Genomic DNA, 15,011 nt, shown 5'->3' on the forward strand with positions numbered 1-15,011 from the left:
GAAATGATGTACAAATACGCTTTACACAATTGATGTGTGTATGGATTGGGATAACAGTTGTATGAGCCCCTAATAAAATGTTTAAAAAAAAAAAAAAAAAAAGAATACTGGAAGTCATTTTCTGAATATCTGATATTCAGCTTATTTGCTTGGTTTGAAGGACAGGTTTTAAAGTCTCATATACTGGGGAATAGTTTACATGGAAGAAAGTAAGGGATGAGTTGCACTTATAATCAATACAAAAATTTTAAATTAATACCACTTTACTACAATTTAAATGTCCATCATGATTGAGAGGGAAATAAGATAAAGCAAGGCTGCTTACAAAGCTGTGGCATGAACAGACATATGCCTACCCATGTTCACTGCAGCACTAGTCACAAAAGCAAAAAGATGGAAACAAGTGTCTATGAACAGAAGGGATAGTGTTATACACACATGCAATGGCACAGAGAGTAACAATGAGGAATAATGAGGAATCCATAAAACATCTCACAACTAGATGAATCTGACGGCCTCATTATGCTGAGTAAAATAAGTCAATCATGAAAAGACGACAAATGTTGTATGAGGCCACTATTAAACAAACTTAAAAGTAGATATTCACAGAAAAAGAAATATTCTTTGATAGTTACTGGGGGAAGAGACAGGGACAGAAGGAAAGTCACTAACTATATAGTAGACACTTGTTAACACGAGTGAAGGGAAAAGCAATACACAATAAGGGGGCAGCTGACACATTAGACTGGCCAGCTAACAATGTACCAAACCAGATGATAGACACATTAAAACAAATGCATGAGAGCCAAAATATGACCTAGATAATATTCCATCAGAATTTAAAGACCATCTCAAGAATAAATTTGAGACAATGAACACTAATGACGAAGATCAGATGAGTTGTGAAGAGATATCAAGATTATCACACATAAAGATGCCCCCAAAATCATAAAAAGACAGGAAAAAAGAAAAGACCAAAATGGATGTCAGAAGGGACTTTGAAATTTGCCCTTGAGTGCAGAATAGCTAAAATGAATATTAAGAAATGATGTAGGGGGGAGGGAGAGGAAGGGGAAAAAGGAAAATGAGGAACTGATTATTTAAATGAGGGACTCATTTAAATAAAATGATTTAAATAAATAAATAAATCTAAAGAAAATAAAAGAAATGATGTAGGAAAACAACCAAACAAAATCTTTAGAGGCAGTTCGAAAGGATAATATAAAGCATTATAAAGGACCGTGCAAAGATCTGGAGTTTAAAAAACGATTCAAGCTTCAAGTTTCAATGTGGAAGGATTCTATGGACAAAATATTGAATGAGGCAAGCAGTATCAAAAGATGGAAAGAATATAGTCATAGTGATTCTACCAAAAAGAATTGGTTGACATTCAGCCATTTCAAGAGTTGACATATGAAAAAGAACCCATGTCATTGCAGGAAGAAGTATGAGCTGCCCTGGAGGCACTAACAAAAACAAGAATCTCTATTGAATATCCTGAAATGTTTCAACAAACTGGCAGCACTGGAAGCACACACTTGTCTATATCAGAAATGTCAACAGCAACAAAAAAATTCGAAGATATCTACGTGGCCAACCAACGGGAAGAGAGCTTTATCTGTGCCCTTTTCAAAGAAAGGTGACTCAACAGAATATGGAAATATCAAACTATATCATTAATATCACACGCAAGTGAAATTTTGCTGACGATAAAACAAAAACAAGATCTAGCAGTACATAGACAGGGAGCTGTCAGAAATTCAAGCTAGATTCAGAAGACGTAACATGAGAGATATCATTGCTGATGTCAGATGGATCTTGAATGTAAGCAGAGAATATCAGAAAGATGTTAACCTGTGCTTCATTGATTATGCAAAGGCATTTGCCTATGTGATTCATAACTATGAAGAACGTCGGGAAAAATCAGATTTCCAGAACACTGCATTGTGATCATGAAGAACCTTTGCACAAGACAGGGGTTCAAACAGAACAAGGGATATCGCATGGTTTAAAATCAAGAATGATCCAATCTGTATGCTGAGCAAAATATCTGAGAAGCTAAACTATAGGAAGAAGAACGTGACATCAGGATTGGAGGGAGGCTCAATAACACTTTGCAGATGACACGCTCCTGCTTGCTTCCTGACAGTGAAGGAGCCCTGAAGCACGCATTGATGACGATCAAATGCCATAGCCTTCACTATGGATCACAACTCAATGTAAAGAAAACCCAAATCCTCAAAACAGGACCAAGCATTTAATTTTGCTTGGATCCACAATCATTGCTCATAGAAACAGTAGGAAAGAAATGAAATGACATTTTGCCCTGTGCGAATCTGCTGCATAAGACCTCTTTAAAGTTTTAAGAGCAAAGGGGTCAGTGAGGCAGGTGCACCTGACACACTATGCATGTGAAAACTGGACAATACATAAGGACTTCTGAAGAATTTATGGATTTGAATTATGGTGATGGCGAAGAATAGTGGAAGTTCCATGAAAGGTCAGAAGAACAAACACATCTACTCAGAGGATGTACTGCCACAGGTTTGTGAGATTCTGTGTCATATACTTTGGACACATTGTCAGGGCAGACCAGTCCCTGGAGAAGGATATCGTATTTGTTAAAGAAGGTGGTCAGTCAAAACGCGGCAGACACTGAAGATGAATTGACAAAATGGCTGCAACAGTGGGCTCATGCATATGACAGTTCTACAGCACAGGACCAGGCAGTGTTTTGTTCTTTTGTGCATAGGATCACTAGAAGTTAGAAGCAGATCATGATACATAAGAACATGTCACCCTAAGAAAAAAATTATCCAGTCATTATATAGACACATGCTCACTTGAAACGTTAAAACCATTTAATTCTAATTGCATTACTTATAAAAGTATGTTTTCTCAACTTCATGTCTCATCTTGGTATTTAAGAATTGTTTAAAAAAAAAAAAGAATTGTTTCTACATGTAGCAAACCCTCACATGTTAAGTGATGGAGAAAAATGGTCTCCATTATTTTACACTAATCATTATTAGAAGCAACAGTGTTCTATAAACAACAAGGTTTCTAGTATTTTTTAATGCCTTGGGCAGCATTACTTTATACAACATGGATTATCAATTTAAACATTATAAAATTTTCTTCTTACTCCCTACATCAGCTAAATCAGGTACCTGTGAATGAGTTTCCTTTACTGTTTTCAGGTCTTCTGCTAAATTTTCACATCGCTTCTGTGACTCAGCTAAGGAAGAAACTGTACTCTCTTGCAGTTCGTGTAGGTTGCTACATAATGTTCTGAGAAAGTCATCCATTTCCTTTTTCTGATCTTCTATCTTTGAAAGAAAAAAAATATTAGATTTTCTTAAACAACTCAATTTTAAGATATCAAGAACATAACATTTGTTACCTTATCAGCCACCGTCAATGAGGTCTTGAAAATATGCTTCATTTGACTATTGATTTTCAGTATCAACATCACAGTGGGGGATAAAATTGTTTCCAGAGACCTTAGGAGATCAGTCTTAAGTACATCCTGGTTTTAAAAATAAAGAAACAGATTTTTTAAAAGAGTATTTTCTTAATATCTTGATAACTAAACATGCATGATCAAAATTCTATTTTTATAACCTAGAGAGATCCATCCATTACTAAAATTTACTTTTTTAAAGTAACAATCCAGCCTTTAGGAATTAAGAAAATAGTCACTTAATGTCAATAAATTCTTAACTAATTAAAAATAAATAAACTTAAAAAGGGGAAATGGGAGTGAATTGTTAAAATTTCAGGATTTCAAACAGTCAAATCCTCCCCTCAGCCCCTAAAATATGTTTTTACAAAGTAAATTTCTAATAAGTTTAAGTTCTTAGTCCAAAAGGCAGAGACCAAAGAGAGTAAGTTTTGAGCAAGAGGTATTTAACTTTGAAAACTCAAGGACTTATATCTTATTGTATCAGATAAACTTATCAGGGGCACAACAAAACCTCAAATAAACGTTTTGTAGAAGATGTACCTGAAAATTGGGCATTTTTGTAAAAAGGAAAGGCAAAGAGTGAAACCTGGCCTTAGTCCAGGCTACACAAGTAATAGATTAATGTCAACTTAAAAGACAAGGCTACTGGTAATCTTTCAGAACAAAATACTAGCAACTAGTTCTGATGACTGTGCAGGTGGCAGGCATCTCTTTTAAACCATCTCTTCTGGCAATGCTTTTAACTTGAGCTTCAGAATAAAAGATAGACCACCACGGCGTGAACAAACATATCTCCAAAGAGCTAGCCCTGCCGATCGATGTCTTCTAACTTTGTCAGACGCATAAAGACAGATAGAGAAGCCAGCACCCAAGAGCTGGACGTGGCAGTGTCATTCAACGTTTGTAGTGTGTATTTGAGCAGTGTTCAACATAATACAAAATTCAAAAAAGGAAGGCAGAAACAAAGTGATATGGTTCAAGACTTCCTAAACAAATCATAGTTATAAATGAGAGAAAGGGTATATATCAATCATAAATGAAAGTGACACTATTAAGTATAATTAGAAGAGTGGCTTCTTTAGAACGGTCAAAGCCCAGAATGGCTTGGCACATACATCTGACCCCGTAAGGTGACATAGAGCTGTTTAGTATGTGCATTCCTAGAATTGTTATTTTTCTGTATAATTCTATTATTAAAACTAACTACCTAATATTTCCTTGTGGTCAAGTCAGTTCACATCAGAATGACAGTTTCAGTTATCTACAAGGCCTTGGGGAAAGGGGGACTTACTCATTTCTGGGCTGACAAGTCATGGGCCCCTTGAATTCATTTGGAGTTAACCTTGTCTTTTCTAGTCTTTTAAGGACCTAATAATAACTCCTACTCGTAATGTTACAAGTTAAGAGTTAAGGGAAAAAATCCAAAGACTGGTTATATATATTTGGCTATTAATCTTTCCAAGAAAACGAAAACAAGAACAAAAATCACACAGGGGAGATTTGTCTTTAGAAACATGACCCCTCAGAGCAACATGCTTAGCCCTGTGTCTGGTAATGCTGAAGATGAAAGAATAGCAGTTAACATTGTGAACACTTATCAACTGTAATCTTCAAAAGTATTTCAAGAGATTTACTAACAATCAACTCCTGAAGTGTAGTTTTACTTTCAGCTGCTAATGCTTGTTCTTTCAGTATCATATCAGCTATCTGAGAAACTCGAGCAGACACGTTTTCTGGAATCGCCGTAAGAGACCCGAGTGCTGTTGTAGTAACGGTGTCTAACGCAGAGACACTGGAGGACAGCAGATGACCTACACCGAGAAGGGAGGAAGAGGGCAGATGTGAGCTGTAAAAAACAGATCTAAACACGGTGAGAACAATTTCAAAACAATTGTCAAAGTGATATTCTTGTGGGATTTGTGAGATCAAACAGGTTTAAAACAACTGGTTCACTATATAAGCAAGGAAACACCTTAAAATATATATATTCTTTCTATTCTGACATTTGATGTCGTTGTAAGAACACCTGACTCACAGATACAACACACAGTAAACCCAAATTAATATACTTTAAAACTGATCTGTAAATGAAAGTAATATTCAGTATTACAAGCGGGTTCCCCACAAAAAAACCCAGAGCTTTCCCCACCAAGCTTTTTTTTTTTTTAACAAAACAACCTTATCACCTTCAAAGAACTCTCCATTCCCCTTAATATATTTGTCAAATCTGCTATTATTCCATTCTTGGAAACATTTTTCAAACTCATCTGTTTGAATGGCTGATAGCACCTCCCTTGTTTTTTAATTCACCTCTTCTATGTCGTCAATCCCTTGTTTTTTTCTTCTATGTCGTCAAATCGCTGTCCTTTCATGTCCCTCTTCATTCATGGAAACAAAAAGTTGCACGGAGCAAGGTCAGGTAAGGTGCGTGGGGCAAGAGGCATGTTGTTTTTTGCCCAAAACTGGCACCCTGAGACGGCTGCACATGCAAGTGCATTGTCATGGTGGCAAAACCAGTCCCCTATCTGCCACAAATCAGGCTTCCTTTGTTGCACACTGTTACATGATCTTTTCAGAAACTCTAAATAGAAAGCTTGATTAACAGCCTGACCTGGTGGAACGAACTCCAAATGCACTATCCCCCTCACATCAAAAACGCATCATCTTGATCTTTGATTTCACTTGACGATGTGGGCAAGGTGACGATGGCGTCTTCCATTGGCTTGATTGATGTTTGCTTTTGGGGTCGTAAGAATAGCGCCATGTCTTGTCACCAGTACTGCCCTTGGGAAAAAGCCTGGGTCAGATCAGAGCTGCTCTTTTTCAGAGCAGGGCATGCTTCCACTCGAAGCTCTTTTTCCTTTCCTAAGGCACACATTGTGCAGCAACCTTCTCCATACCAAATCTACCGTTACAATTGGCTGACTGAGCTCCAAGATGGTCCAGATAACTTCCCCATATCTTCAATGGTCACCATCAGTTTTCAAGCACAGTGAACTAATTTTGTTGATATTTTCGTCAGTTCGGGAAGCTGATGGACATTGAGAACGAGGTTTGTCATCAATTGACATTTCGCCTTTTTTGAAACAAGAAAGCCACTCGAACACTTGAGTTTTTCCCATAGTGCTGTCCTTGTAAGCTGTATTCAACATCACTAGTTTCTGAGGCATTTTTCCTGAGCAGAAAACAATATTTCACAGCCACACTGTTCTCTTAAATTTGCCACACAGAAAACGATGTTCAAGTGAAACTGCTTTTACAAAAACAGAGATAAATGGCTCTGCCAGGCCCACCCCCATCTCTCCTGCTCTCTGGTGGTGATTGGAGCATACTGCTGCTTTAGCTAGTTCTCTGCCTCAACCTGTGGGCCAGACCAACCCGTGGATCGTGTTCAAGAGAGCTTGAGGCTCTTTTGAGACCTACTTCACCACACTGCTGGTACATACATCGCTTGAGCATAAGGCTGGCAGATCCTTTCTTGCATTGTTCAATATCCCATCCGAGCCTGCTTCAATAACCTCCAGAGCTACTGACTGCTTGTTGGTGCCCCACCCTGCTGTTTGCTGCCTGTGAGCAGACCGTTTGCCTTGCCCAAGGGGGAATCCCACTGTCTGCTTTCTTGACCTTGGACCCAGAAGCCCATGTGAATTGAAGGACTTCCAGTACATTAACTGTTCCAGGGAAGTGAGTTGAACTGAGCCCTCTGTACTACTCTGTGGATTAATTAGCTGTTATATTCCTTCTTGCTATAAAAAACCTATCTTTCTATCTATCTATCTATCTGGACGCCACTGGGTGCACTAATTCAAAGCGACAAGTTGCTCAATGCCCACCTAGTGGGAAAAATGTTTAATACAAAAGCTCCACTCCCCCCAGTGCAATTCCGTTTTCTGTAGGTACGGCCCCATCAAATACAAAAAACGCAAACCAAAACCACTGCCATAGAGTCCATTTCGATTCACAGCAAACCTACACAGCAAGTTGAACCGCCCTTTTGGGTTTCTGAGACTTTACATCTTTATGGAAGCAAGAAACTAGCCTTATCTTTGTATCTTTTCCCCCAGAAATGACTGGTGGTTTGTACCAATGATCTTTTTGTTAGCAGCTCAATGTTGGGCCAATGTATCAACAGAGCTCCTCTCAGTATTATAGTGGTTAAAAAAATGAAGTTTACCAATCAATCAGTCAATCAATAAAATAATATATTAGTTTTCAGGGGAAAAGAGAACACACCACTTTCCCCCCATTTCAGTATCTTCTCAGTTTTCTACAATGCGAAGAATACTTTCTAAATAAATACTTAATATTTAAGAGTTCTTATTCTAAATGGAGAACAATAGAATTATTAAAATTAATAATACATACATTTTAAAATAGGTAAACTTTTAAGGTACACATTCTCAACAAGTTGCAGAATAATACACATAAAAAAATCTAAAAGGAAAGTAAAAAAATTTAACAATAATACCCATGGGGAATCATCCAGTCGGGGATAAAGGAATTTTACTTCTAAAGTTTATACACTTGTTTGCTGTGTAGTTAGTATTACTCAACATGAAACAACAAATTTTGCTTTAATTCAAAGGCAAAAAGCATTCATACTCAGAAGGAACAAACGGTATGTGTGCTAAAAAGGAACTAGAGACCCAGTCAGCTAAGTTCTTGAAAATAGTAACCAGTCTTTAAATTAGTCACACACCAAAAACACAAAGACTAAAATGATTAGAAATGTTTGGTCTTACCAAACAGTGTCTGGTGAATGTCTAGCATGGTCTTTTGTTTGAAGCTGCCATCCTTAATCAGCTCTTCCATATTATTAAACAGGCTACTGAGATTTTTGCCAAAATTATCTTGAGCTTCTGTATTGTGTTGATCAATTGTCTTCTTCCGATCCAGTTTGGAATGGAGACCAGATACATCTTTTGTGGTTTCTTCAACTGTATTAAGCAACTATATAATAATTTAAAAATATATATTGATGAGTATGGCAAAAAGAATCTGATGAAGATAGCTATGCTGAACGATGAAATATATATTTTTCCTCTAGTTCTTAAATGCTCCCCTCCCCCCCACTATCATGATCCCAATTCTACCTTACATATCCGGCTGGACCGGAGGATGTACACTGGCAGATAGGAACTGGAAGTACAGGGAATCCAGGACAGATGAACCCCTCAAGACCAGTGATGAGAGTGGCGATATCAGGAGGGTGGGGGGAAGGTGAGGGAGAAAGGGGGAAACAGGTCTACATATAACCTCCTCCCTGGGGGACGGAAAGCGGAAAAGTGGGTGAGGGACATGTCAGATGGTGTAAGATATGATATAATAATAATAATTTATAAATTATCAAGGGTTCAGGGGGAGAGAGGAGTCGGGATGGAGGGGAAAAAATGAGGAGCTGATACCAAGGGCTCAAGTAGAAAGCAGGTGTTTTGAGAATGATGATGGCAACATATGTACGAATGTGCTGGACACAAATGATGTGTGTACGGATTTTGAAGAGTTGTATTAGTCCCTAATAAAATGATTTTTAAAAAAAGAAGAAAATGATGATGTCAACATATGTACAAATGTGCTTAACACATGGATGAGTATATGGATTGTGATAAGAGATATAAGAGCCCCAATAAAAATATTTAATAAAAAAGGAAAGAAAAAAAAAAGAAGATAGCTGCGCTGTATTGCTATCATAAGTATTCCTCCTGATCAAAACTAGTGAAGATTTAGGTATTGTATCAGAAGAAATCCCTGTTCTCACATTGGTTTATCTAGCTGCCTAGAAATGCTTATTTCCCCCTCGGCTGGCAATCTAGAAAAGCATAGTTGATTTAACAGATTTACTCATGTAGTAAGTATGCATCTCACAAATTCTTTCCCTCTTGGCTTGATTAGTTTCAAAAAGATATAGCCAATATAAAGTCAAATATTTTTAACATCCTACATTACTTCCACCAAAAAAATCAATCCTATTGCCAATTATATTGGGCAGATAGTCTCATCTTCTTCAGGGCAGATGGTGGATTTGAACTGACAACCTTGCATTAGCAGCCCAATGCCTAACCCACAGTGCTACTAAAGCTCCTCTTCCATCAATAGAAGATACTAAAATTCTAAATATCTGAACAGTGTAAGTTATCACAGGAGAAAAGAATCACAACACTAAAAGTGTATTAAAGTTGTATTCCATTTTCCAAACTCCAGGGAGTTGTTTCTTCTTAAATTAGCATATCCAGTGGGAGTGGGGACTGGGGGGAATGGATGAAATAAAACAATGGTTTTTTAAATGGACAGACATCTCATATGGTTAAATACATACAGTTTTTCAATCAATACTTAAGCCAAAAAAGTTACTTCCATTTCTTTAATGGGCAACAAAGTCAAAACAAGGGCCGACCTGGCTGGCAGCACTGTGAAGCTTCTCCTCAGTGCTTTCCAAGGCAGACGTGATGTATTCTTCTGTGGCCAGCTGTATTTTAGTTTCCTGTAAATTTTTTTGAGTAGTTTCAAGTTCCTGTGTCTTATTTTGCAGGTCACATTTACACTGGTCAAGTTCATTTTTATTTTCCATAAACAGCTCTGTAACCTGATTTAAAAAACACAGACACACAAACTCATTGCTTTTGAATTGATGCCAACTCATAGTGACCCTGCAGGCAGAGCAGAACTGCCTCAGTGAATTCCCAAGACCGCAACTAACAACTTTCTCTCACTGTATCCTGAATAAACAAATTAGTAATTTTCATGTAAAAATTGCACAAAGTTACCAGGTCTATTAGCACATTTTATATAGCATCTGCTTTCTTCCCATAAATTCATTAAAAACTTTGACAGTAGATAACAAGCCTAGTGTAGTGGCATTAATTCTTCATATTCTTTCCATCACTGCTAGAGAATATGAACATAAACGTGTTAATGTGAAGGTGGCTAAGCTCTCTCCTCCTTACTTGGTTATTTTTATTTAATATCCAAGTTTACTAAGCGTCCGCATTCCATCATCTGGTAAACATGTTAATAAATATCTCAGGAACCACTCTTTTGTAGCTTTAATAACAAAAAAACCCAAATTCAGTTAATTTCTTGCTATGACACCTATGTAAAGTGTCAACATAGGCAAATTTCCTCATTGTCATCCATGATTGTAAACCTGTGATGCAGCACAATTTCAATGCTTACCCTACTTAGCTCATCCTCAAGGGCACCAATTTTCTCGATCAGTTCTACAATTTGTTCTTCTTGAACAGTTAGTTTCCCATTCATGGCTCTAAAATAAATTTTAATAATATGACAGTTAATATTTCTCCCAACATCTACAAGAGTCATTCGAATACAATGTGGCAGTTACACAAACTCATCATCACTATAATGAAAGGGGCACCTACGTGTTCATGAGCCATAAATACAAACGTGTCATTGTTTGATTCATGAGTATTTTCCTTTTGATTTCCATTCTGAAACTGGGAGCCCCTACCAAAAAGGAGGAAGGCATGTGTGTGTATCAAATCTGAGAAGCTGGGCAGCTGATGGGGGAGAGCAAACAGTAGGATAGAGGTACGGCAGCTGTAACCTAAGTGTATTCAAGGTTATGAAGTATAATGAATGTGTTCCCACAAGAATCCTGCAAGGTTTAGGACCTCAAAGTCTTGTACAGAGCAAACGTCTATAAAACACCAACGCTGCACTAATTTTCAAAACATGGTAATTCATAGCCTGTCTTTTCCACCGCAGCATTCTGATGCTAGTGACTTCTGTGGAACTTCCTTTTTTTGACCCGAGGTGCCCCTTGCTCTCATTCCAGCCTCTGGCAAATAGACAATTTTCAGTTTCTCTGATAGCTCTCCCTGACTCCTTTGTGCTCCTTAAGCACTAGAAAAACGCACAGAACTCATTAAGACTAACTATAACTACAGCTATTCATGTACCATAACCAGAAAGGATAGAAGTACAGAGATATAGAGGCAATGTCTGGGAAAGTCGAGGCACAAGATTAAGCTCCAAGTTGCAGAGTATCTTGGCCCTGGGTGCCTCAATGAGTATGAACGAAGATGCACGTTCCCTCCCTTCCTGAGCCTGCAGCCAGGATGCGACAGTTAAGTCCACTGCCAACTTAACATGTTTTGATGAAATCAAGTAGGTTTCAATTCATAGCACCCTTATATACAAAAGAACAAAAGGCTGCCTGGTCCCGTGACATCTTCACAATCCTTGCTCTGCTTTAGCCCATTACTGTACCCACTATGTGTGTCAATCCACCTCACTGAGAGTCTTCCTCTACCAACCAGGATGTCCTTCTCCAGAGACTGGTCCTTTTCTGATGACAAGTTCAAAAGATGTGAGACAACGCCTCAAACTCCTTGCTTCTAAGAAGCATTCTGGCTGTATTTTTTCCAAAATGGATTTGTTTGTTTTCCTGGCATTCTGGCATTGTTTTTCTGGCATACTATGGTATATTCAGTATTTTCACCGCAATTCAAATGTTCCCTGGATATTTTATGAATCAACAGCACCTTGGTACCTGGCAAATCCCAACAGCTATTTTCAAAAGCCAGAGACAAAAGGCCAAATGAACATACCAAGACACACACCACCATCACACAACATAAATCCTCGAGGGACCAAAAGAGTATCCTCAAGAGTAGGATTTCTCAGTCTACACTGTTGATATTTGCACCAGATAATTCTTTGTCCTGTGCATTGCAGGATGTCAAGAAGCATCTTTTAGTTTCGACCCACCAATTGCCAATAGCACTATGTCTGAAACCTTAACAATAAAAAACTGTCTCCAGACATTGCCAAATGTTCTCTGGGAAGCAAAATCGGCTTCAATGTACAGGAATGACACTGGGATCTCCAGTGTCACTTTCAAGAACACAAAGGAAGATGATTTGAAGTACGGTTTATGGTTGGAAACAAAGTGAAAACCTACATAGCAAATGGTGGGATCCTCCTCCCTCTATATCCACTCTAATCTGAGAACATCAGTAGTCAGAAGAATCTCCAAGCAGAAAGCTGAGGCATCTTCCCAACAACCAGGTCATCATCGCCTTTTCACCTTAAAGCAAACTCCTGGTTCCACAAGCTTTACCTGTGCATAAAGCTTCCAGTATTCTCTGTCAAACAGAGGACGCTTGAGAAGTAAAGGAAAACACAAGACAGCTGCCACAACAAACAGAAGAAGGGGTACCATGGACCGCGAGAAAGGAAAAGTATACTTCAGGAACATCAAAAACAAAGGTTCGAAATAAAGAACGTGTCTGCTTTCCTGAGCAGTAAGTACCGTTTCTGCAGCCAGTTGCCTATCTTTTGTACCCTTTCTAGCTCCTTCTAACACACCAGCTTTTACTCCACGCTGTGCTTAACTGACAGACTCTTCCCTCAAAGTGTGACTAGCTAGAGAGAGCATCCTTCACTTAAAGTCAAAAATGAACTCAAGTGTGAGAAAGTTCAATCTAACGGGCTTTTGCTAAACATGTGAGCTTTTCATTGGAAATGGGTCTCATATAAAAATGGGACATTTCAAATGGTTATCTTATTTTGGATATGCAAGAGGTAATTTGCAATTGCTATTCCATGGCTGAGGTCATTTTGATGCACCTTTAAAATGTCTGCTATTTAGCTCAGGGTAGAGTAGTATTAGAACGGTTTTCAATGTCACATTCACCAATAAGCAAGGCAAGCACAGGCTTACTCGTGGTTACTTACTGCTTCTAGGTATGGCTGGATTTGTGTCTCTTTCCCAACCCCACAGCACCTTCAAAGAGAACCAAGGCCTCTTTTTGAAATTTACAGTCCCTGACAGGGATGGAATACACATCCTCAGTACACAAGAGCCTATTGGATAACCTGTCCCTGCCAGTTTTAAATGTTGGCTGCAGATTTTGTGATCCTTCTATGACTTAAAATTCATGTGCGTAATTCCAAAAGCTTTTTCAAAAAAACTTTATTTCAGATTATGCCTTTTGTCCATTAAAGAGTAAATGCTACCTTTTCAATACTATGAATGCTTCAATGCCTAAGAATGATAAACTAAAAGCAAAGTTGTTTCTTAATCTAAAAAAAGTCAGTGACTTGTATAAAACAAGAACATTAGATAATCTGTCAGAATCATAGTAATGGATTATTAGCAAAAGATTTAAAGAGAGAAAATACTACAGGGTCAGCAGTTTGATACCACCAGCCATCCCTGGGGAGAAACATAGGCTTTCTATTCCTATAAAGATTCACCATCTTGGAAATCCAAATGTGCAGTTCTACCCTGCCCCAGAGGGTCACTGTGAGTTGGAATCGACTCGTGGCAGTTGAGTTGGGCTTCTGGTTTCCAAGATTTTAAAAAGGTTCAACAGATTAGTGGTTATCAAGGGTTAGGGAGTAGTAGGTCCAACTAGAAAGGGGCAGTGCAAAGGTGATCTTTGTGACGGTGGAACATTTTTTTCATCTTGATTGAGGTGGCAGTTACACAAATCTACACATGTGATAAAGTGGCAAAGAAATGTACACACAGTACCAATGATCTGGTTTTGATACTGTACTATAGTTATATACCAGTGTTTTGGACTAAATTGTGTCCCTCAAAAAGATATGCTGGAGTCCTAAGCCCTATACCTGTGATGGAGACTCTATTTGAAAATAAGGTCATTGAAGATACTATTAGTTAGCTTAACATGAGGTCATACCAGAGAAGGGTGGGTTCTATGTGACTAGTCTCCATAGAAAAGAGAAGGTACACACAGGAAGACAGGAACGATGGCACGTATTGCTGCAGCTGCAAGTCAAGGAATGCCTGGTACGAAGCTACTAGGGAAGCATGAAAGTGATTCAACCTTAAAGACTCAGAAAGAAACTCCATGCCCAACAACTTGACCTCAGACTCCCAGCACCCTGAAAGTGAGGCGGTGAATTTGTTTGGATAAGCCTGCAGTGGTTTGTGGTAATTTATCACGGTCACCTTAGAAGACCAGTACAAAGAGATAGGGGAAACTAAGTGAAGAATAATACAGGGGACCTCAGTACTCTTTTTACAACTTCATGTGGGCTGCTTAATTATTGAAAAATAAAAATGAATAAAAATATTCCAAAACAGGTACTTAAAAACTACTAGTACTTAAAAACTACTAGTTAAAAACTACTAGATAGGAACTGGAAACACAAGGAATCCATGACAGATGATCCCTTCAGGACCAGTGGTGTGAGTGGCAATACCAGGAGGGTGAAGGAAAGTTGGGGTAGAAAAGGAGAAACAATTACAAGGATCTACATATAACCTCCTCTCTGGGGGACAGACAACAGAAAAGTGGGTGAAGGGAGACATTGGACAGTGTAAGATATGACAAAATAATAATATTTATAAATTATCAAGGGTTCGGGAGGAGGGTGAGCATGCAGGAAGGGAGGGGAAAAAATGAGCTGATACCAAGGGCTCAAGTAGAATATGTTTTGAGAAGGATGAGGGGAACAAATGTACAAATGTGCTTGACACAATAGATATATGTATGGATTGTGATAAGAGTTGTATGAGTCCCCAATAAAATGATTTAAAAATTAAAAAAAA

At 38.3% G+C, this 15,011-nt stretch overlaps 1 protein-coding gene across 1 annotated transcript in view; it reads right to left on the reverse strand.

The window, feature by feature from the left end:
- Window positions 1-15,011, reverse strand: part of KIF11 (kinesin family member 11) — a 47,105-nt gene that overhangs the window by 19,322 nt on the left and 12,772 nt on the right. Inside the window, exons 11-16 of the mRNA XM_004701072.2 lie at window positions 10,640-10,727; window positions 9,861-10,049; window positions 8,209-8,416; window positions 5,105-5,277; window positions 3,404-3,529; window positions 3,171-3,329 (exon numbers count right to left, since the gene is read on the reverse strand). Coding sequence (XP_004701129.1) covers window positions 3,171-3,329; window positions 3,404-3,529; window positions 5,105-5,277; window positions 8,209-8,416; window positions 9,861-10,049; window positions 10,640-10,727 — 943 coding nt within the window. The remainder of the gene's footprint in view (window positions 1-3,170; window positions 3,330-3,403; window positions 3,530-5,104; window positions 5,278-8,208; window positions 8,417-9,860; window positions 10,050-10,639; window positions 10,728-15,011) is intronic.

The sequence above is a fragment of the Echinops telfairi genome, unplaced genomic scaffold (assembly GCF_000313985.2).
Source record: "Echinops telfairi isolate 266 unplaced genomic scaffold, ASM31398v2 ScPeMD7_70;HRSCAF=299, whole genome shotgun sequence".
In the NCBI taxonomy this organism is placed as follows: domain Eukaryota; kingdom Metazoa; phylum Chordata; class Mammalia; order Afrosoricida; family Tenrecidae; genus Echinops; species Echinops telfairi.